The following is a 23,724-nucleotide window of genomic DNA, read 5'->3' as shown; positions in this document are numbered from 1 at the left end:
TTCATCAGGCATTAGTTATACTGACAACTGGTGGTACAATTGTTGTGTGTCCTCACAGCACCCCAAGGGAAAACTGAGATCAGTTTAACATGAACAGAGCCAGGAGCCCACTTCTCTTTTTGCAGGTTACCTGGAACAAACTGTGGTGGGATTGTCCTGTGATGGGGGTCTAGTGCCTCAATCTGTCCTTTTCTAAGACTTTAAGACCCTACATCTTCCCCAGCTGATTTGTTGAGGGTTATACTTAAATACACATTAAAATCTCCCCAGGTAAAAACACACAGGTCTGTGTGTTCTCAGGTGTCCTCTCATTCTTGCTGCCTTTCACTGTTGGCTTCTCCTGTCGCTTTTCTGTGCTCATAGCCTTAGACTCATTAAAGTGTGTTTGTGCCCCAGATACACAAGCTGTTAAACTTGCAGGAAATTTGAGGACTAAATCTATATAAAGGAAAAGTTTTTGTTTTATTTATATCTCATCATCAAACAGAGTATTATATACATATTAGTTTATCATACATTAATTTGGCCTTTGTCAATCCATCACCAGAGATGTTGAGGTGAGAAGCCTTTCAGTGGTTACCTCAGAAGTGTTTCTGTTTCTCAGTTCAGAATTAAGTATCAAACCCTCTTGCAAAGTTCCTTATAAATCAGATGCAAATAGTTTTGATGTATTTGAAGGAAATAAGTTTCACACAAGTACCTTCTTTGTAATAGGGAAATTGCAGTATTCTAAGGAAAGAAAGTATCCTTCCTAAGGCAATATATTTATAATACATAATAATAATAATAATATGATGATGATGATGCCGGGATGATCTCTTGTACAGTAAAAGTCTTTCACTGTAATGTTTAGACTTCAAATAATTGAAAAAAGGGTAAGATATCACCAGAAGTACTGGACTCGACTGGAAAAAACTCTAGTTCTCAGTTTGTTTTGCTTTTTTTCCTATCCCAGTAAGTCAAGTTCTACTTTCCTTTTCCCTACTCTAAGGGATGTGCAACTCACTTGGCACCTTTTTGGAGTGAAACATAGGGAAACTGAGAGCAGAATGAGACCAAATGTCTGTGTAATTTTAAATAATAGCTAAGGGTTTATGGCAGCAGTGTGGTTTTGAAAAAGCGGTTGCAGAAATAATCCAACAGTCCCCAAGACACAAACAAGGACAAATATCCAGAGAAACAGCCTGTCCACTACCATGGCAACATACTTCCAATCTTCAATGACCTGGAAGAAAAAGCCAGTTAAAGATATTAGCAATTTGTCATATTCTTTTGGTCTTCCTCTTGCTAATGCTGAGGTTTTGTTTATCAAAATAAAAGGAAACAGATCTCAAGGCTCAGGGAATAAACTGGCTTTAGACTTGATAAGGGATTTTTCTCCTACAACCCATCTGAGCAGTGGAGAAAAATACAGTAAATATTTCTTAGCTTTCTTGGATACTTCAGATCCTGAGTGTGGCTGCCTGGTGTGGTGCCAGCCCTGAAGGACCCACGCTGTAATCTAATTAAGGAAAATTTTTTCTTCAATTTCAGTTTGTAAATGCTATTAATCTCAGTGGGCAAAAATAGGTGGTGTTTACTGCTGTTAAACAAGGTTAGCTTCAGAGTTCTTCTCTTATTAGCAGTCATCTTATTCATGGGGTTTGATGCATATTAATACTGTTGCTTTTATTAAAATCCCTTTTTGCCCTGCGTGTGTTGTCTGTGAAAGTCATAGCCTTAGAATCTGTCTCAAACTGAAGTGACTAATTGGGCTATTATTGTAAGGGGGAAATATGTCAATCTTTGTTTGTATCTCAAGAATAATTTTTCCTCTCTCATTGATCCTAGTTACACATGGAATGTCCTCACATTTGGGACTTTATCATGCTTATCAGTTGAACCATGTTTGATTTAGAATATTACATATTTTTCCTTCGGTGCACACTTTTAATTCCCACTGCAGCTAATGGAGCCAGTCAGACCATATAAATGTACATGAACAGTTGTTATCAGACCATTGTGATGAGGGAAGGAAGCAGAGAATAAAGTTATGAATCTTGAAAAATTATATGTAGTATCAGAGGACCTTATGTGAAAAGCGGTTAAGTGGATTTTCAATATATAAAATGCTCTTGAAAATTGTTATCAAGTGAAAGCGTTGTTGATCCTTTAGTGTGCAACACATCCTTGCAAGAATTTCTGAGCTATTAGAAAACCTTTTCCTGCGCTACAAAGTCGGCTTCTGTTCAGTCAGTTTCAATGTTTACAAGGTCATGTCTAATGTTAATAGCTGGACTTCTTTATCTCTATTGACAGTAATTTCACTTAATAGAAAACATGAACTACTCAGCAGCATGCTCCTCCAGGGACCTCTGCAAGATCAGAAACCAGACTTTATTTAATCTGCTTGGCTGAGGGAGGGAAAGCACAACAGGAATAGAGAACCTGGAGCCTCACTGAGGTCTGGATTAGAGACAGGACAATGGTAGATATGAGGATGATTTTTCCCAACTGTGGTTGCTTGTCTAAAAAAACCCTGTGACCCACCTGAGTTTTCCAAGCATTACTCACAGAGTGTTTCTATCAGCTCTATTGTGCTAGCTAGTGGCCTCTGGGTAGGGTGGGGAATAGAGCAGCAACAGCACTGCTTAAATAAAGTATTTCTCCCAACTAGTAATGAGTCTGGTATAGATAAAAATAACTCAAATGAAAGAAGGGTCAGCTCTTTCCCATGGTGTTTACCATATACAGACAGGTGTCTTAGCCCAGAAAGGGTGTTTGCCAAGGCCTTCTACCAATTTTGCTAAATCCTGCTGTGCTCATTTAGGTAAATAAATGCTTGAGCTGCAAGTACGTTGTTTCTGGTTAACTTGGCCTGGCCACGGGTCAAATCACAGTCTTACTGATTCACAACGGTGAAAAATATTCTATTTCTAACCTGGAACTGAATATTGTTTTCTTGCCCTGCGAATCACAACTTGAATGTGAAAACAAAGCTTTTTAAGGAGTGTTTCAGGACTTACTGGGCAATCTCTTTTTGTAGAAATAGCCATGTTATTTATCAGGAGAGTATTTGCAGTTACCAAATTGCTGTTCATTAACGGCATAAATTATTTCCTTTTATGAGCTATATCTAGAATCTCTCTGAAATCTTGACAATAGCTAGAGAGTTCAAATATGCTTTCTGAGGAACACCATGTTACAGAGGAAGATGGGAGATGAAGTTTGGAAGGACATGGATTTCTCATTTTTACTTACACTCTGGTCGTTGTCATCACTTTTCATGTGCTCTGCTATAAAACTGACTCCATCAATTGCTTCTTGCACTTCAGGAGAAAATTTCACGCCTGTTCTTAACCTAAAATCTCGATGACTGCTGACATTGTCAAGTGTCTCAGAGACTTTCATATCATATCTTTTGGCAGAAGCTGTATTCAAAAAATAGGTAGAGTTCTTGTAGAAGTCAGATGGCTCCATACAAGGATTCTCTGCTTTTGTCTTTTTGCAGTTGCATGGCTTTTGCCGTGGAGAGTTATTTTCTGGGCGCTTCATAAACAGGTAGGCTGGGAGCCTTTCAAGGAAAACCAGCTTTACCCAGGGGGGCATAGTGTGAGTACTTGGAGATCTGTGGTGGACATTGAGCACACAGACACTGGTAACTATTGAGAAGGTCACCAGCACCATTGTAAACATGAGATACTTCCCAATCAATGGAACATCTAGAGATGTTGGAGGGACAATTTTGGAGATCAGCAGCAAGAACACAGTCAAGGCAAGCAACACAGATATGCATAAGGTCATTTTTTCACCACAGTCTGAAGGCAAGTAGAATACTAGGATGGCTAAGGATGTAATTAGCACACAGGGAATGATAAGATTGATGGTATAAAAAAGTGGTTTCCTTTTAATAATGAAGTCATATGTCACATCAACATAATTGGGGTCCAGAGGGTTTACAGTCCTTCTTCCTGGGAGTGCTACAATGTCCCACTCTCCGCTTGGCGTGAAGTCGTCCATGCTTGCCATGGAAGTCTTAAGTACCATATCAATTTCTGTGTGGTCGTACGTCCAGGACCGGAACTTCAGCGTGCAGTTCTGTTGGTCAAACGGGAAATGCTTCACCTCAATCTTGCAGGCACTCTTGTAAATGGCTGGTGGCAACCAGCGAATGCTCCCATTGTTCTTTACAATGGCATTTGTGTACAGCGAGACCTCGTACGTGCCGTCTGCACTAACGAGAGCAGAGAAGAGAGAGGGGAGAAAGTGATAAAATGTTAGGAGGAAAAATGTAGTTCAAAACAGAAAAGGTCTGACATTCGTGGTCTTGTGGGCCCCAGTTGTTCCATGAATCAAAGTTTAGTAATACTTTTATTCCCTAATCTATGCTGTAGGGAGCTATAACTTGACAGGGAGATCAATGTATGCATTTCTTCCAATCAGAGAGTTGATTTTTGGTCCAATACTTACAGAAAAAAAAGTCATAAAATTATTATTAAATACCAGATACACACTTCTGTTTCATCCAAAGAAATCAATGTATTTTATACATGTTTGCTCAAGTCATTAAAGCTTCCTACATCTCCGAAGGCTGAGCAAAAATGAGATCATCCCATGTGAAAACAGAGGTGCCTTTGATCTGGAACATAGCCACTGCTAAGAACACAGAGCATCACTCCTAAATGACTTGGACAAGGAAATAAAGATGAGCAGCATTAGTTAGAAATGCAGGGAGAGTGTAGGCAGAAGAAATGTAATTATATGGGTTATAATTTATTGCGTCACTCCAGTTAATGTTTACTTATTACAAAACCAGAACAGACAAGCCACGGCATTCTTAGTGCCCAAAAATAATCTTGGCTTTGTATCTCTTCGTGCTGCTGAACTTCCACCAGGGGAGTCTTCTGTGTTGTGATGGGCCCTTTAACTCAGGGAGAAGCTCAGTAGTACCTTGTCACTCAGTAGTACCTTCTCCTGCCCAAGAGTCTGGGCCAAACAAGGTAAGGCTATTTAAGCCATTAGGTATCCTGAGGTAGTATTCGTGTTTGTTGACAAGGTATCATGGAAAATAGAGTTCTTTCAGTGCTAAGGGTGACTTTTTTTTTTCCTAAGCAGGGAAATGCTACAAATATTTAGGCTTGGCACATGTGTCTGCATCAGCTAGGGCTGGCTCTGGAAAGGGCTTACCTGGGTGAGGCAATGAGTGCCTGGCACTGAGCTGAGACCTTTGCAGCTAATTCATGCAGACAGCGAAAAAAGCCGATGCAGGAGTGAGTGGCTACAGCCACTAATAGAGGTCGTTAGTTCATCGTCAATAAAATAGCTCTTTTTTGAGAAGTGAATTGTATCTTAGTTCTGACTTATCTGTACTCCCTGATTTGGCTTTGCCATTGTGCCATGCCGTGTGCTGGGCAGACTCCTGGGCTGGGAATATGAGAGTTCCAGTGCTGACTGCCCTGCCTCAGCTGTGGGAAGAGGCTGGGCTGCAGTCCCAGAGCCCTCACACGGGGCACAGACAGAGCTGTGGGCATGGGGGCGTGCTTTGTGTTTTCCTGGGCACCTTGAACTGACTGATGCCTGTGAAACTCTGCTTCAGCAGCAGGAAGTTACATGGAGCGTTCCTTTAGCTAAAATTTAATTGAAGCTTTATACTAATGTAGAAATCCAATATGGTGAGGCTTGTTCCCAGGCATTTAAGAAACCTTTTGAAACTGTTTCTTTCCATTTTTACAAACTATTAAAATAGATCACTTGGCCAGTAGCAAAAAGAAACAGAGGGCAGAGACACAATTGACAAGAACAAGCTTTGAGCAGCCACAGTACATTCTAATCCACTAGCTGAATTATTTTGTTACTAATACATTAGTTTGAAGTGTTCATCAAGTCTACTTTCCAGTAGTAGGATTCCAAGGACTTAACTCAGTTATATATGTAAACTTCCTGGGTTTCCCATCTGTATATGTTCATAAATCATCATGTGTTCATTAATTCATTGGTTTTCGAAGTATCATAAAAGTATAAATTTTGATTATTAAAAAAACCGTTCATAATCCACTTCAAGGTTTTGCTAGAGACTTAAACCAAAGGAAAACAAAATTGCCAGCTGTTTGTTTGAAAGAGGAACTGAAATATGATATTTTTCTCAGTACTATAAAGCAACAGGGTCAAATGTTGACAGATTTATTATGTATTCATAATTTTTTTCAATGCTTTATGAAAATGGAATATAATTTGGTTTTCTACATGAATATGAACTCCTGGAGTTTGGTATGTGTGAACTTTGTAACAGATTTATGTCCTGGGGTCTGTGGTAGAAGAAGGAGTGGAGGAAGAAGGAGACAAAACTGTATCTCGGACCCTAAGATGTCTGATAGGATCACAGATCTCTTCTTGCAAGTGCACTTATAAAACATATAAACCTACAGTTTATTCTTTCCATACAGTCTGTTTTCATATAAATGTCTCTCAGTTGTGAGCCTTGCCATGGATCCTCTGCTGTAACTGCTCACGCTGCAGACATCTTCCAGCTGTGCTGGAATTTCTTTAACCAGAGACCTGGTGTTACTAAAATTACCTTTGGGCCCAGTAGCCCAGTCAGATGCACTTGCTACCATCTAAAAGTGACAAAATTCACTTTTAAAATTTTACCAGACCTACTTCATTGTTTCTGATGTTTGTTCCTTGGTTAAAATTTTGTTCATAATCTGCATAAACTACACCAGTTTTACTTACTTATTGTAAAGCACAATGTCTGGCAGCCAGATGTGTTTTGCAGGTATTCTCAACTTATCTATTCCTTCATAGTCAGAGGGCTTCCAAGCCAGCCGATAATCAATCCACTCCTAAGAAAAGAATTGTACAGTAGTGATGGGAGTGTCCTGGCCAGCACTGACAAAACAATCATGTAATGGAGTGAAAGCAGTCACACTTGTGGTTTGCAAAAGCCATTTCTCTGTGGGTTTGTTACCTGGTTCAGCCAGACGTTCGTAGTCATGATCTGCTCTCGTTCATTCTGCAGGGAAAAATGGAGAGAAAAACTGGCCTCTAAAATGTTTCATTTCATTGCAGTAATAAGATTTATTTGGTGGGGTTTTGAGCATGAGTTTGCCTAGTGTGTTTCAAGACAGACATTTCTCTGAGGTAAGATGGCCAGTCTTGTACACATACTGATGATAAATAGTAACCCCACAAATGCAGAATTCCAAATGTCTTTTAACAAGAACAGTTATGGCAGGAGTGAGTGTAGTAATTTGGAAACAATGTTCACTGCCTTGCTAAACTGGCTTCCTCCTCTGCCCCACTTTTCCAAAAGTGATTTGAAACAGGAGAGGCATTTGACCATCAGGAAGGCCTACATAAAATTGTGTGAGGTTGGTGTAAAGTTTGCCATTTAATCTCTCAGCTGCTAGGCTCTGCTTCATGGGCTGCTATCTCTTGACAGAAGAGAAATCTCCCTGTAGAAGATCTGTCAAGAGGATTTCTGTAGGAAAATGCGTTGATTCTCTGATCCTGAACATGCTTGACATTGCTGGAGCCTACAGTATGCCTAATTTTGTTCTGCTCAAAGAGTGAGGCTATAGAGGGATAGGGAGTGAGCTGTGCTAGTCTTGATCCTTGCTTGTTCATCCACCTTGTTTAGGTTGTTGACCACCGGGGCCTTTGGAGCAAGATACCCCCCTTTTTATACCAAGAATCTGCACTCTGGGGAGGACACTGTTCTCATGGTGGTAGTGCAGGATGTATGGAGGCATGCCTGTGTCCAGATGGAGTTCCCCAGGAGAGAGAGAGCACTTAACTAGAATCATCCATACACGGCATACACGGCATTGAATCCTGTGTGTATATGTATCTATGTGTATCGATATATATTATATCCAGTCTGCGTGTGTGCATGAAACCTCAGATCTTTGTACAGTTTCCCTTTTGTTCCAACAGAGTCTTTCTCATTTCCTCTTGAATTTCAGAACATAAATTCTCTATGTCTCTTAAAGTTTGCAGCAGTCCAGTCACTAGCCCTTAACACAAATTCTGACAGGGAAGCAGTCATGTGTATCTCCTTGTCATCCAGGGACAGAGCAGCAGAGTTGAAAGCCCCAGTTCAGGAAATTATTCCCACTTACATGCTGGCTCTCATTCCAACTGCAGTTAATGTGAACCTCTCTTAGTAATGATGCGTTTACACCTTGGAATAACTGTTAAACACACACTAACCTTGTGGGTGAAAGTGTCTTTTAGGCCCACTGAAGTAGTTTTTATTAAATATGAGGAGTTGTTTTCATGAGGATTGTTTTAACTATGTTAAGCTATTCCAGCCAGAACTAAGGTGTCTTTTTCTTTACAACATTCCACTGTTCTTGATTGATATGCCTGATATGTCATGTGATTTGGATGTGGTTTTGTAGCTTGTTTTCAGGCCATTGAACTACCTCAGTAGAGATGGATTAGCATTCCAGTGATGGTGGATGGTGTGCACATTGCTGCTGTGCACAGTCCAGGAGAGGTCCTGGCCAGGGGTGACTTACAGTAACTGCACAGAAATCAGTGGAATGACTTAAAATTTTAGCTAGATGGAATTCTATTGCATGAAGATCTGCCTCAAGTCCTTCAGTGCTTAGGCATAGACTGATTTCCCCATTGTAGCTTCATTGTGAGGTATAAAACCAGTTAATGGCATGTATGGGCTCTGCCTATTAATAGTGTTACACAAACGAGAAAAGAACAGAGAAAAGAACAGACTGGTATAACTATCACTTAGAGTGCTGTGCAGTAGTATTGAATGTAAAGGCATAGCCTAATTTGAACTTACCACACTGATGAGCTGTGCCAGGGAAACCTGCAATTCTATGGATACCAGCTGGGAGGAGTTGACAGCTGGTCGAATTAACTTATTATATCTGTCAGGACTCAGTAGGTGGTTCATTAGTTTTTCTTCAGCATCTGCTGCCATGCTTCCTGTAAAGTGTCACAAAACAGCATTATGGAAGGAAGACTAAAGTGGCATGATGTAGGGGTCACAGAATATCTGTGCATCGGATCATCTTTAGAAATAATGACAGCTTTTGATTTTCTAAAGACTGAGGTTTGTGTGAACAAGAGGATATGGTGCTTGCACTGATGTCTGTTCTGCTGAAGTTGACTGTCCCTCACAGAGCACAGATCAAAGCAGATCAATGAGAACCTTTTGGGGTCTTTTGCAATAGAATGTGAAGCTCAAATTGGTAGATACTTTTGGGATTACACTCAGAAACTGGGAGCAAACCACCCTCTTCATGGCAGGGGAAAAATTATTCTATGATCCAAAGGGAGGGATCCAGCTGTGACTTCTCTCTTTAGTGATGTAGGAGACACAGTTGCAGATACACATACAAATTTAAAGACTCTTATTTATGTAGAGAAAAGCAGGTGATAAGCTGTAGGAGTCATAAAGGGTTTTTTAGTGACTGGGGACTCTCTGGTAGCTAGTGATGTTTCTGTTTCAAAATTTGAAAACTCAAGGTAATATGTTAGACTTATTTTTTGTGGAAGTAAAACCTGATTTGTGGACTAGCACAAATACTGTAAATCTTTGACTGCCAAAGCTGGAGTCCAGTGACTACAAAATGTAGTATCTATAGGTTACTATCAAACAAGCCTGAACATTCACTGTGGAGCAGAGCAGCTTCTGGCACAACCCCAGGGTTGTTTATTCTGTTCTCATGTTCTTTGTGTGCTTTTTAAAGTCATCCCTGTGGACTTTTTAAGCCACTGTTGACCACCTGACAATATTGATGAGCAAGGTCCTGATAACATCCTGCCAACAGAACAGAGACGTTGTGCTGTGTGTTGGGCAGCTCTGTGTGGTGATGCTGATGAAATTACAGTGTTAGGGAAAGCAGGTTCCAATGCAATTGATAGAATGACTTTCCCATAGAAAAGGCCACCTAATTCAGTTCACCTAATCCACCTCTAGATATTGCAGAAATGAGGGTAGTGTCCTTACAGCATATTTGCTTCATTATTTCCCAGAGCAATTACACACAGTGAAACCCACTGGTCATGCAAGTATTTTAAATTTGTGGTACAATAATTTGTTCTAGGTTTTTTTTTATGTTGGAGCATATTCATGAAATCTGGGGAAAGGCAGACACCAAAAGGCCAGAATCAAATTAGCAGCTGAAGTTTGTGTGCATGTCTGGAAGATGCCACGTTTCCTTGTGAACTGGGCTGCAAGTTGCTAGGCTGAACAAGTCTCTCTTGAAACTTGAAATTCTTCTGAAACCAACTCAGGTTAAGAAAAGACCCTAAGACCTTCTTGTTTGTGATCCAGTGAGAAAGTGGAGTGAGGAAAAAGGAAAGATTATCAAACAGATTTCACATCTAAGAACATCTTTTACTCAAGCTCTGTGGAAAGGTTGAAGTAAACACCAGGCTTGGTTTAATTCTTGTAAACCAGCATGAGCTGTGGCCTGCTAGCCCAAATTTTTCATCTATGCTTAACTGTAAGATTGTTCTTCAGAGTAAGCTTTTCAAATACTTCCCAAGGCATTTGGGAAAACAAATTTGGATGAATGTATCTGTGTTTGTTGGGTCAGTTGTTTTTTGATTCACACTTGCTTTGTACCTCCCTGCAAGTCATTATAAAAGCCCTATACCACATGATATTTTAATATGACATTTCTTCTCAATGCAAGGTGCCTAATCAAAAGCTTTTCACACTAGAGCTATGCTGACTCTTGCTAAGCTTCAGGGGTTTTTTGCGTATAGCAGTCAAGGAAAAGTTAAATTTGATACTGTGAAGAAAAGAGGACCATGTTCTAGGAATGAATTTTCTTGTGGTTATAACGATAGGTTAGAAGTCCTGTGGTGGTTCAAGAGAGAATCCTTGTTAAAGTTATTTTATTGTGTGGTTTGGTGGAGTTTTATGTTGAGTTTGTTTTTAGTAGGTATTTTTTTAGTAGACATTCCCTCTGTTGCATACATAAGTGATGTAAACACATGGCTTACAATTCAAATATAAATAAATTGTCAGTTTGTCTGTTTCAGGGGTCACTGAATACTGCTAGCAGAGATGTGAGTTCTTGTTTGAATTGTTGACTATGTTTTCACTGCCTTGCTGTCTTTGTCTGTGAATATTCCAGCACTGAGTGTATTTGCTAAACAGAGAGTAAAAAGTAGGAATTGTAGAATATTTGCAGAAAGCTAATTCTGGATTTGTAATTAGCTTTTACTCTGAAACCTGCGTTTAGCAATCACAGTCGTCTGGTCTGCAAATCCAAACATCGTGTGTCTGATGAGAACAGCTCAGATTCCCAAGTACTGACTGTTAATGAACTTTATGTTGATTAATGACAAGCCATGACTTTAATTATAAAAAATATTTATTCAACAATGAGTCTCTTTGAGAAATTATTACATGTTCTTAGCGGTGGCATTCCTTCACTAGTGATAATCCTTTATAAAATTGTCATGCCATCCCAGCCGTTTAGTAACCAGAAATAAAGGGGTTACTCAGTCACCTCACTCAGAAGCCTGTATCACACACCACTAGGTGTCAGCCCTGCACTGCCTTAAAACTTGTTAAAACCAATCTCTGTAAATACTGGGGGGAAAAAAGAGTGTTTCTTGTCTAATTTTTATAGTCTACTTTCCACTAACAATCTACATATAAACCAGATGGCACTTAATGAGAACAAAATTACCAGGCATCCCGATTCATCTTTATGTGCATTGTGTGTCAGTAGCCAGGCCTTTGAAACTTCTCTTTTTCCTCTCAGGCTTGGAAGAAATAGAAGTGTACTTTCCCCCACAAACTGCTTTTTCTTTCCCCCCAAATAGCAGTAATCACCAGAGATGTTGAAGAGGGTAGACTGATGCATTTAGACAATTGATTTTACAGTAATGGTTAGGCAGTCCTACAGTCCTAATCTGGGAGTGGAGTATCTTTGTGTACTGAAAGCAGTAATAAATAAAGCCCATTGGGGTAGATCTTGAGCTGGGGAAATCATTCTAGCTTCACTGAACACACTACACATCTGCTCTGTGACAAGGAGAGGAACTGCCACGTAACTTGCAGTACACATTCCTCGGTAAGTTTGTTTTCTCCTTGGGACTATGAGCATTAAAAAAATTGCCCCAAGATGCTTCCAGTTTCACAGCAGAAGAAATGAAACCACAGACTTTATTCACTCTGCTGTGGAGATTTTCTTTTTACATAGTCTAATTTAAATACATAAAATGAAATAAGTAGACATTCTGTGTTATGCTGTTTGATTTCAGTGTAATGACAAATTTTTGGAGTGATTTCCACAGGGGAAAAAAAAAAAAAAAAAAAAAGCAGAAAGGAGCAATGCTGAGAGATGCATGCAAGTTCACTGTTATCACTGTCTACATTTCAAAATTTAACATAAGATATATTCCTAGTGTTTCTCTGAATTCGGTTATTGTAATAAATGTTGAAATAGTATTTTTTCAGAAGAAACATTGTAGCATGTGTAACCATTTTAGTCCTTGACTCTCTCACAAATAAGTGAAATAACAATTTCCCATCTGTAATTAGTAAAGAGCAAGTAAGAAACACAATGAAACAGTCCTATTATCTTCTCTGAAATGACTTCATGATGTTGTTACTTCTCAACATGATCTCAAGCAAAAGATTTTCATAACCTCGTAGAAGAACACATGCTGATTTGGAATGCTTATTGTTCCAATGGAAGTAGCAGTGAATTCACCGTATTTTAAAGACTTTTAATTTTTACACTGCAATGGATGCAAATAAAAAAGGAAATACTCCAGGGTTTAGAAGTGTATAATTTAGAAATCTGAAGTGGGCCCTCACTCTTCCTTTTGTTACAAAGCAGGTGTTTTCTAAAGGTGCCTTTCAGAGATGGAAGAAACAAAAGAATTGTGGGATGAATAGGTAATAATGGGAAATGTGTGATCTGATCTTGGTTCAATTTCAGCAGTTTCTCTCAGAGCACTTCAGTGGAGTCTGTCCATGGGAAGAAGCTCCCATGTTAAATGCATGCTGCTGTTTGTGTCGGCAAAAACATATCCAAGAAATCCTGACAGACTGAGAAATCATTACATTCTTGTATAAAAAGCATAAATATATGTTTTTCGTAGCAGATAGTTACATATGACAAGTTAATTTAAATTGTCTCCATTCTGATTTAAAAATCAGGAATTAGGAATTTTGCAAAATATAGGAACTTGAGAAAATAATGCTGGAGGGATGAGATCTGTCATATTTATGGGACATATCATGGTTCATTTTTTTCACCTTCAGCACAGTATCTGCTTTTCCTATCACAGATGATCCTGGGACCATCTAAAGGGATATTATTTAGTCATTATAATTGTCATCTCCTACAGTTATGTAATTTTATATCCCACCTGTCTGTCCATATTCATCATAGTGCATGTGCTGATACCAAACAAGCCCAAAACAACAGTCAAATAATCAATTTTATACATCCTCTTTAAGTCAGCAACCTCCCAAGGTGATGATAGCAGAGCTCATGTCGCTGTCCTACCTCATACCCCCAAAAGCTCTCACTGTTCTCAAACTGTATGAGAAAGAAAAGGCCACTTACCGTTCAGACAAAAGGAGCCCACTACAAAGAGAACGAGGGTGTACATTTTCCTCACGGCAGTAAAAAGATGTGTATTACTGTTCTTCAGCTTAGACAGCTGGCGATAGGCTCTGTTGGCAGAGGGAAGAGATGTGAAAGCAAACCTGAATCTTGGAGGTATGAAATGCCTGGAAAGAGACAGACAGTAGGACCTGACAGAAGCATTCTGCAAAGTGGAATTTTCGTGAGCATAGTGGTCCCTCCCCCTTTGCAGCTGTTTAAAGAGCTTTGTGAAGGGGAAAAGCAAATAAGAAGAGTGAACATAATGTGATAATGTTTAAAAAGAGGAAATGAAATAGCAAGCTAAGGGACATGATGTGCAAAACACAACTGCTTAATTCTTGCTACTAGATCACATTTAAAAGGCTTTCTGATTAATAAGTGCGCTGGCTAGGAATAGCTGTGTGAGAAGAGCTGGTAATAACTTTGTGCCATAAAACCTCTTAGTGTCAATAAATTATAACCCTAGCAGAGGGTTATTTTCTGTGTCAAGAGAGAAAGTTTATTACCTATTGCCAGCCCTTTTCCACACCAGGGCCCACATGTGTTATCTCTTTAAACTAGCTCCAAAAACTTTCTGGGAGCACCAAGAGAGGAACAGAAAATTTGTTGTCATTAGCATCTGATAGGATCTCAAAAAGAAAGCTAAAGCAAGCTGTGGTGAAGTAGCAGTAGGGATAAAGACACTTCAGAATTTCAGTTTAGAGAAATTCTGTGGAATTCATCTTTTAGAGCTGAAGAGCTTAGCAGACTGTAGAGTGTCATGTGTTGTGGGACTTGCTATGGGAAGATTTGTGTAGAAGGAGGGGGCAAGAAGATCTTATTTTCTTATTTGCCCTTTGCAAGCACTGTAGGACAGGCTGAAGTCCATGGATAGGAAAAAACCCAAACCAGCTTCGGTTCCCTGTAACTTCTGAACATTCCTATACATACATGTAATCAATTTTGTTTAGAGGTGCATTTATAGTATTTATGCTATGCAAGTGTCTCAGATGATAAAAAGTTCTGTGGACTATGTAGCAGAATTGATGGTAGATGATTTCTGTGTACTCGAAAAAATTTCTCAGCACACTGTTGCCTTACTGCTAAACACACCAACGTTAATGTGCTGGGTTTGCTGCAGGTCTTAATTAGTAAGTTGGGCCTGGTATCAGGGGTCAGTCACCTGTGCAAGTTCCTGCCTGTTATTTTTAGTCTTTTTTTCTGCTTTCATCACTCCCTTTTCTCTCTTATTCACTATCTATTAGCTAGATTTGGTTTAAGTTAGGACTGTTTAGCTTGGAGAAGAAAAGGCTCTGGGAGACCTTAATGTGGTCTTTGAGTACTTAAAGGAGCTTATAAGAAAGATGAGGACAGATGTTTTAATAGGACATGTTTTTAAACTAAAAGGACATGAGATGTTTTTAAACTAGAAGAAGTGGATTCAGTCTGTGTATAAGGAATTATTTTTTTTACAATGAGGATGTTGAAACAGTGGAACTGGTTGCCCAGAGAAGTGGAAGATGGTAGAGGCCCCATCTAAGGAAACAGTCAGATTGGATGAGGCTCTGAGCAACTTGGTCTAGTTGAAGATGTCCCTGCTCATTGCAGGGTGGAGTTGGGCTAGATGACCTTTAAAGGTCCCTTCCAACTGAAATTATTCTCTGATTCTAAATAGTGTGGGACCCAAGGGGGATTGGGGTTGGTTTCAGTAAGATAAACACAACTGCTACGATGGGGAAATCTACTTGACTTAAAAAAACCCAGTGCAGTCCTAGTGCCTACCTGTAAATAGACTAACTCCATGAAAATATAACACTATTTCTCTGTTTTTCCTCATGTTTAATCAACAGCATGCAAAAAGACACCTTAGAAAATGGTTCTCTTACAACGGTCAAAAAATGCAGGAGATGTGTCCAGAGTGAAGTCTTTATCTCAAGCCTTCCACTTTTTGCTTCTCATGACAGTGTGCTTTTCATGTACCTTGTCAGAGGCTTGTACATCAGAGACCTTGCTACACTCCTGAGCCTGCTGGGCAAGATTGTCTCTCATGATGTACAAGGAATTGCTTTCACAGAGCTGAAAGTTCAGTTAAGAAGAATATGTTTGAGCAAAGCACCAGTATGATAGGGAAGAAACACTGCATCTGTTTCTCAGTTGTTACTTTCTGGTATCTGACCTATTTCTCCCCAAAGGCAAATCTTCCATCTGCCAACCCAACCTCTGTGCTTTTGCAGTGGTTGTAGAAGGAACAGATGCGTGGCTCAAGTCTCTGTGCTTGTACCAGTTTATACTGCTTGGAGCTTCAGAGCAGAGCAGCAGTTCAGGGTGTAACAAACCAGGCTGGGCTTGCTTCACCAAAGCAGTGGGCCCTCCCAGAGCCAAAGGGGCACAGACCGTGCACCGATTGCTCCTGTTATCCTGCTGAAGCTAAGGGGGAAGGAATTACCACAGCTGGTTTTCATATTCCTTCCTTTGCCATCCTCTGGCATTCACTCATTCTGACAGATCACTCAAGGTCTTCCTTCATCACTCGTGCTCTGCGACACTGACGTCACAGGATTCCATTTGTTCATTAAGTTGAGGTTTCCAAATGAAAAGCCTTGTTAGCAGATATTATCATATGTGATCTTGTGGATTTGCATGTTAACACACTGTGAAAGGGTGGGAATAGCAGGCAGGGAGCCATCTACTGAACTGGCTGGGGGTTGTTCCTGGTGCTGTGATGCTTTGCATGCCGTAGGGTATTAGAGCTCTTCGTTCATGAGGAATGCAAGATGTTCAAGTGTCCAGGGAAACTGGCAGTCCTCTTCTGTGGATTTATCATGGTGATTTCCAGCTGCTGTTTGCATTAGGAAAAGAACCAGTCAGAAGCACTGGAGCTTTCAAAGTGGAAGCAACCTAGGGTAGAGCTGGCTTCCTTAATGACACAAGTACAGGTACAGGGAGTTTGCTGCAAAAATAAATGCTTCTGGGTGGAAAGGCACATTTAGTTTCCAGTAGTTGTGATGCTGAAATGAAGTTTCAGAAAACATAGAATTGACTTGATGTTGCACTAACATTACAGCTGTCACTTTCTGGTTGAAAATTGCTACAGGAAATGTTAACTAATGGCAAATTTTTTCCCTTAACCCCTTATAAGTGTGACATTAATGATATCTGCCAAAGTCCTGGCTCATGTCATCAGCAGTAAGGCTTATGTTGCTTTCTGTTCAGTTGAAAAATTGAACTTTTTATGGGTAACTTCTGCAAATACCCAGAGGGCTCTGCAGGTAAAATTCTGGTTTTCCCTGCTCACCGCTATTTAGATGAGTTCATTAGAACAGCTGTACTGGAGCTAACGTTTTGTATTCCTGGATTTTTTTTCTTTACAAGTGCACTCACAGTCCTATTAGAGAAGTGAGATGCCTCAGTCATTCTGGTGCTACTGTTTTTGGGTTAGGCTGTACTCCTGTGGCTCCATTTCACAGCGCTATAGTGCAGCCCGATTTAAAATCTGCAGGGCAAACTGAAACTGTGGCAATGTAGTTCCAGGAACTGTCAGCTGGATGAGCTTAGCTATGTCCTCACAACTGTTAGTAGAAATTAGTGGGAAGGGCAAGGGTATGTGAAACATTTAGTCCACTGTAATCTAAAGCTTCGGAATTTAGTAAGCTTTTTTTGGATTAGTAGATGCTTTATACTGGAGAACTAATTTCCATCCAGAGGCTTACTCTACCGTGATGGACTGTGTCTATGTGGGTAATCGTGTCATAAAGTCTGTTTCCTACAGCATTTCTGGAGGTGCATTTGCCTTCCCAGATGGCTTCTAACCAATTTGTACAGGTATTTGTAATAAGCTGTCTTCAGGCAAGGCAAAACACCATTAAGCTTTTGCAAAGGGCAATGCAAAACAGCTGTGGATGATACCAAATTATCAGGTCAAAACACTCTTTTAGGGTTTCAAATGATGGTACTAGATGTTATCCCATCAGAATCTACTCCAAACTCCCAAAATGCTCCAGAGAATTGCCACTCTTAGCACTGGGATGATGTTAAAAACAGGAATGACTCGGTAGCAATGGATGCAATTCCAGCTTTCATGGCTAAAATACAAACTATTATCCATAAATGAAAAGCCACTTTTCTGCTCTGGAATATGCCTGATGGCAAAGTCACTCCTGGAAGAACAGTGTTTTCATTTTCTGGTTAATTTTAGAAGCTGTCACCATGTGCTTTGTGAGCTCCAGGTGTATGGTGTTTGTAGAGTATTTAGGCAATAATATTAAAGCCTCTAACACTCACTAGTTACTTTCAACATCTTTAACCTTCGAAGTGCACAAGTGTAACAAGGCCAGAGAGCTCTCTAAAGCAGGAGCATCAGCTGGAGGTGATTATGCTATTTTGGAGCTCATATTTTTATTATTCTTTTGCTTCCTCTTACTTGCTTTGAGATTTACTGGACAAAAACTTGTTGAGTGCCCAATGTATGACTGGCACATATTCATAAACATTGAAAACATTGGAAGCTTTAGTCTTTCTTGCAATGCCTGTATTTTGTATGAAGTTAATAAAAATGGGCTAAATATGTGCACATCCTTGGCAATATCAGTGTGTTCTATATGCAGCATAAGCCTTTTTGTGTGCTCTTACTTTCTGAAGTAAAAACTCTAAATGTAGATTCCAGGAGTAGGAAACAACTTCCTAAGTTTATCTAACTAAGAAACTGTGCTTGTTTACCTGCCAAATCAGTGTAATTGCTGTGCAATTTCCAGCTTTGATGTAATGAGTGTATTACATGTCTTGGGAAAGATCCATTTGTAAGTTTTTAGTATTCACAGTGTTTTCTAGATTCAGTAGAATTGCCCCTCTTAATCCTCCTCACTTTCTTTATTTTCAAACAAAGCCTAAGAATCTGTTACTAAAGATTTATTTTCAGTTTTTTCAGTATTTACACCTTTCTACTGAAATCTGTGGAAAGCCCTATAGCAAAAACCTACAGCAAAAAACTATTTACCATAGGTGTCAAAAATTATAATTCATATAGCATTACTGTGAAATAAAACATCATTATTCCAAGAGTAAAGAGTAAGCAGCCTGTGCTAAGGCAAATGCACAGTCAACTATGCAGATTGAAATTTTAGTACCATTTACTACTGTGTTTTCTGCACTAATCGGTCAGCTATGAGAAAAGCTCTACTGTCTACCAAAAGTAGATGCTATAAATAAATCAAACTTGATATTTTCATTCTGTTGTGGAATATAATGTTGCAGGGCCAGACCTGCAGATCTGCTTGGACTGTAGACTGATACGAGTTTTATCCATGAGGTTGGCAAATATTGTAGTGGCCAGACTTTTCTTAGAAGAATCATTTTTTTGGCATAAAAATTATTTTCTTTCTCAAGATGCCTCTCTATACTGCAAGATGTTAAAAGCAGCAGATAAGTACATACCCGGTCATCTGGAAAAGGCAGCAGTGCTGTGGTGCAGAACACATTCACTGCAAAATTGTGAAGAGTTTTACTTGAATTCTAGCCATTGCTCTTTAGTGAAACTGCCCACTGCTACCTCCCTCCTTTCATGTTGGGCCCATGCCAGGATAGTAATGGCTCTTCTGTAGACTGGTCTTTTAGGATGAGATGTTGGCGTTTGTGGATTAGCCTTCTGTTACTGAGATCACTTGTGTGCCAGAAAAAAAAAACACCTCTCAACTGTTTGTGGCAACAGTGCAAAGGTTTTTCTCTTGCACCCATGGTGGAGGGAATCTCTATCTGCACATCCCTTCAAATGGAGAAGGAAGAGAAAAGTGAAGGACAGCTGTACTGTTTGAGCTTTTTATGTAGAACTGCTACATTTCAAAATGAGAAAATTGAAAAAGTGCACTAAAAAATTAGGGCTTTAGGATACAAGACCGAGAGCCAAAAGATGTCTCTGTTCTCAGCTCTAGCATGTGTCTCTGGGGCTGTGTTTAAACAAGTATCACACTTGCTCAGTGCTTCATTTTCCCCAGGTGTAAAGCAAAGATAAGGATTTTCAAAGAATTAACTATGTTTGTAAAGGGCTTGGATGGCAAGGAATGAAAAAGAATCATGAAAACACAGGGAAGCTGTGTAGTACTGGTACTTTGGCTTTCACACTTCTACTACCAAAGAGGCTTTTGTGTTCCTTAACAAGCAAACGAAATGGATACTGGGCTTGTCTGTCATGGAGTTCATTTGGTCTCTCAAAACTGATTAATTAAACATGTTAAATGTAAAGAAATGTGGCCAGGACAGAGGAGCGGGGCATGTGGTTCTGTAAATACAGGAGACCACTAAACATAAAATTTTCAAGATGACTTTCCTCAAGGTCACTTAAAAGTGTTTGGGTACAAGTCAGATTGTCCCTGCTGCACTGCAGAGAAGGATGGAACTGAAAACACAGAAAAGGCCTCGGAGGTGAAGAGGCAGATACAGCTTTAATTTTTGCCTAGAGAGAAGCTCCAAAATTAATTCTTTACATTTAGGGCTTTTGTACCTTCTCAGCTTGGGAAGCAGCAGGCACTGGGAGAAGTGGAACTCGGAAGTCTGATATCAGAGGAAATATCTAGGAGGTGGAACTCCGTGTTGGATGCAGGAGGTAACGGTGCCAGAGCTGAAGCAGAAGTCTAAGCTGCATCTTCTTTAGTTCTGTCCACAGCCAGGTACAGGACAGGGGCAGAGGTGGCAGCAGGGAGCGCTGCCAGTCACGCTGATGGCAAGCACAAACCTGGCCACCAGGAAGGCAGCCCTGGCGAGGAGGGCTTTCATACCAATGCCCTGGGCACCAAATGATCCATAGCCAACCTCATGGATCTGCTGCTCCCGAACCGGGACTCCCCACTGGTGCTCCTCATTTGGCTTTGAGAGGGCAATGATTCCTCTCTGTGTGACCAGGGGGACCCAGGGTGTCCAGGGAGAAAGGAGCAGCTGTGCCTGTTCTTACCAATTCCTGGAGGCTCCTTGCCTTGGCCGGGCCGGGCTGACAGAAGTGGGGCCGTGTAGGAGCGGGAACAGCAGGTGGCAACCAAGAGCTTGGCTGCAGGTGCACACGGGGCAGTAATGGAAGCATCATAGAGGGATATTATGCAGGATAAAGAAGCAATTCCCAGGTCTTGGATTTGAAAATTCAGTATTTCTGTCTCAAGTAACAAAAAAATTTATAGAGTCATACGTTTGACAACCTGTTGGGATTTTTTGTGGTTATCTCACTTGTTCGAGTAAAAGATCCCATTACTGCCTGCAAACTTTGCCATGTATGGAACTTGTGAACTGTCATGTAACCGCTGGCATTTCCTCTGCCCTTCCTTCAACTTTGATATTCTAAGAAAAATTAAAAGAATAGGAAGCCATTTAGAAAAACACTCTAATTGCATATTCATTATTTTTCCAAGCTGAAAATAGAGCTCTTTAGTCTGCTAGATAAGAACTCGATCTCTCAGTATTACATATCAATGTACATTTAAGGGAGAGACATGAGTATCTAAAGACAGGCCCTTCTATTTTATGGGTTTTTTTGGTAATTTAGAGCAAGAATCCAAACTTGAATTTAGATTTTTAAGTATGTGAAGCTTTTGAAGCTCCATCAGTGTCCCAAATTAAAGGTTTTTTCTTTTGCCTTACCCATCCTACCACAGCAGAATTTGTTATTTCCAAGTCGAAGGAAGCAGTTCCTTCTGTCTCTTCAGATTTGGCTTTTGTAAGTTTCTTTAATGCCTCTGGTTCTATCATCTGCACTATATGGAAAGCAGTAATTTGTGCTGACATCATCTAACTGCCCTGAAGAAAAAATATGTTGCATATCACCAAGGAAAGGGAGAAATCTATCCATAATTTAGGGCAATAATGGGGTTTAATTCCCAAAGTCTCATAGCATCTCACATACTGACAGATTCTACTATCATTAGCGACGTCTTGGGATTCTGTTGTGTGGATTTAATCATCCAGGAAAGGAAATCATTACGAGGGCCTCAGTTTTGTAACCACTTCTGGGCTTTATTATCCTTAGTGGCAGTTGTGCTTATGAGAACTCAGGAGACGTTCATTTTTCCGAGCAAGGAAACCCACACAAATTATCGATATTTCAGGGGGTTGGTGGTAGTGAGGTGCTGATGCTGAATAAAAAGCTGAATCCTCCTCCCCAGCAGCAAACCCCTGTGACAGCCCAGATTGATGGACGGACATTTGTAGGTTATTTGTAGTTCTTACCCTTCCAGGGCTGTGCTGATGGCCCTGCCTTCAGCACACTAGCATGCCAGGCAGGCAGCTGCAGTGCCCTAGGCGGGCACACCTCCTCTCTATTTCCAGCCTGGGCTGTCCCTGAGCCACACAGACCTCACCAGGGCAGGTCTGCTCAGCAGCATCTGTGACCTTATCTTTACCTTCCATGTGCACCTCATTGCTTCTGAGCTTTTTCTCAGTGGATGGAAGCCATGTTATGTGACATACAAGGCAATATCTTGGCTCTAGTTTAAGAAACTATGTTTCTGTTTAAAGAGGTATCTGATTGAATAGCAAAACATTTGATTGAGCAGGTAATAGATCTGACTCACTGGGTTATTTGTTTGTTTCCTAAGTAGTCATATAAAGCGATTAACAAAGCATCTGGCTTACTACATGTTCTGGTTTTCTTTTTTGTTTAATCCTCTATAATTAACTTATGTCTGTCTGTGTGATTCCTCTCTAGCAGTCCATAAAATCTTTGTCAAATTGGGTTTGTGACATGTCTATCCCAGTGTGTGGGTAAAAACAATAGTGGCCCTGTTGTCACATAAAACTCAACAGCAGTTGCTCTGAACGTGGCCATGAGCTAAATATAAACATCATGTACATTTGCTTGTCAGTAAAGGTGGTGTATTTTTAGAATTCAACTGGAACTTTACAATTTTTTATGTTATTGAGAGGCTTCAGAGAGGACTGTGTCTTCCATAGCCAAAAACCTATTTTGGGTTCTACCCAGTGCAATCTGTATTCCATCTGCTCCTTATTTATGGCAGTCTGAAGCATGCCAGCATTCAAGGGGACAAAAGCCATCCTGTTTTGACTAGGCTATAACCATGTCTTGTTATATTATATATCATATATCATATATCATATATCATATATCATATATCATATATCATATATTATATATTATATTCTTGTTACAGTCCCATTTGAGGCAGTAGGAGTAATTGATTTAGTGGGACTGGCACAAAACCAGACAGATCAGGTCAGATCAACACTGAACTAACCTTGTGAAGATTTTTCTTGCTGAAAATATTTTAATAAATATTTTGTATTGCCAGCATTCCAACGAAAATGCTCTGATTTTGAATAAGTTGTTAATATTGCAGGCACTGAACTGGAGATACCTTGAGATTAAATGCTTCTAGTCTCTAATTGCCACTGATTTCCTTTCCCAGAGTTTTAAAAATATTCCCATTCCTCTTTTAAATTGTTTTTCATTTAAATGACCACTTCCCACTGGGAGCAGGAAGATGCTCGGTTTGAAGCATGTGCACTCATTTGAAATTCTGAGCTAGGTTGGGTATTTCTGCATGTCCCTACCTTGCGTCTGACAGATGTGTCCTGACTTCTTACGATTTACATGACTCTTTTCTGCCTAAATACAATTTTGTTGAGGTTTCAGTTAATTCTAGTAACAATTAACTTTTGTAACAGCTGTCAGTGAAGAGTTACTTTTCACCTGAAGACAGCTGCTGAATGTAAGCACGTGAGAGAAAGGTGAATCCTTTGTCATTGAAGCTGTGAGGTTTGTCCAAAGGAGGACACTCCTCCCAGCCTTCTCGGTGACCTGAGTTCCTTTGTCCCTCCACTTAGAGAAGATTGTGTCCCTGAGGCTGCTGGCATTGAAACACAGAGTTAAAGCAGTCTTAGAATGTGAGATGAAAGGATTTGGAAATCAAGATGATGGAAAACAGCTTCGTCAGGGTTTGGTTACGCTGGCTGAGAAAGGGGGATGAGCTGCTCAGAGAGCTTATAATGCTCGATTTCTTTATAAAGGTGTTGGGACAAAGAATTTTAAAATACTGTTTGTTAAAGATTTATCATCATCCCCTAGTATATGGGAATGGCTTGTCCCATATAAGACAGGCCACAGGCCTTTCATAGTGTCTTTAGCAACATCAAGGGAACCTAACCTTGGTAAAGTGTTATC

At 40.1% G+C, this 23,724-nt stretch overlaps 1 protein-coding gene across 1 annotated transcript; it reads right to left on the bottom strand.

The window, feature by feature from the left end:
* Positions 1–476: 476 nt before the first annotated feature.
* CHRNB4 (cholinergic receptor nicotinic beta 4 subunit) lies at positions 477–13,676 on the bottom strand. The gene is made up of 6 exons (XM_066328754.1): positions 13,551–13,676; positions 8,786–8,931; positions 6,947–6,991; positions 6,712–6,821; positions 3,241–4,213; positions 477–1,225 (listed from the first exon to the last, which is right to left on the bottom strand). Exons 1-6 carry the CDS (start codon positions 13,594–13,596, stop codon positions 1,085–1,087), a joined length of 1,461 nt encoding a protein of 486 aa, XP_066184851.1. The 5' UTR covers positions 13,597–13,676; the 3' UTR covers positions 477–1,084.
* Between the last annotated feature and the right edge of the window lie 10,048 nt (positions 13,677–23,724).

The sequence above is a fragment of the Sylvia atricapilla genome, chromosome 13 (assembly GCF_009819655.1).
Source record: "Sylvia atricapilla isolate bSylAtr1 chromosome 13, bSylAtr1.pri, whole genome shotgun sequence".
Classification (NCBI taxonomy): domain Eukaryota; kingdom Metazoa; phylum Chordata; class Aves; order Passeriformes; family Sylviidae; genus Sylvia; species Sylvia atricapilla.
The sequence above is the reverse complement of the archived record's forward strand: the minus strand, read 5'-3'. Positions and strand labels throughout refer to the sequence as shown.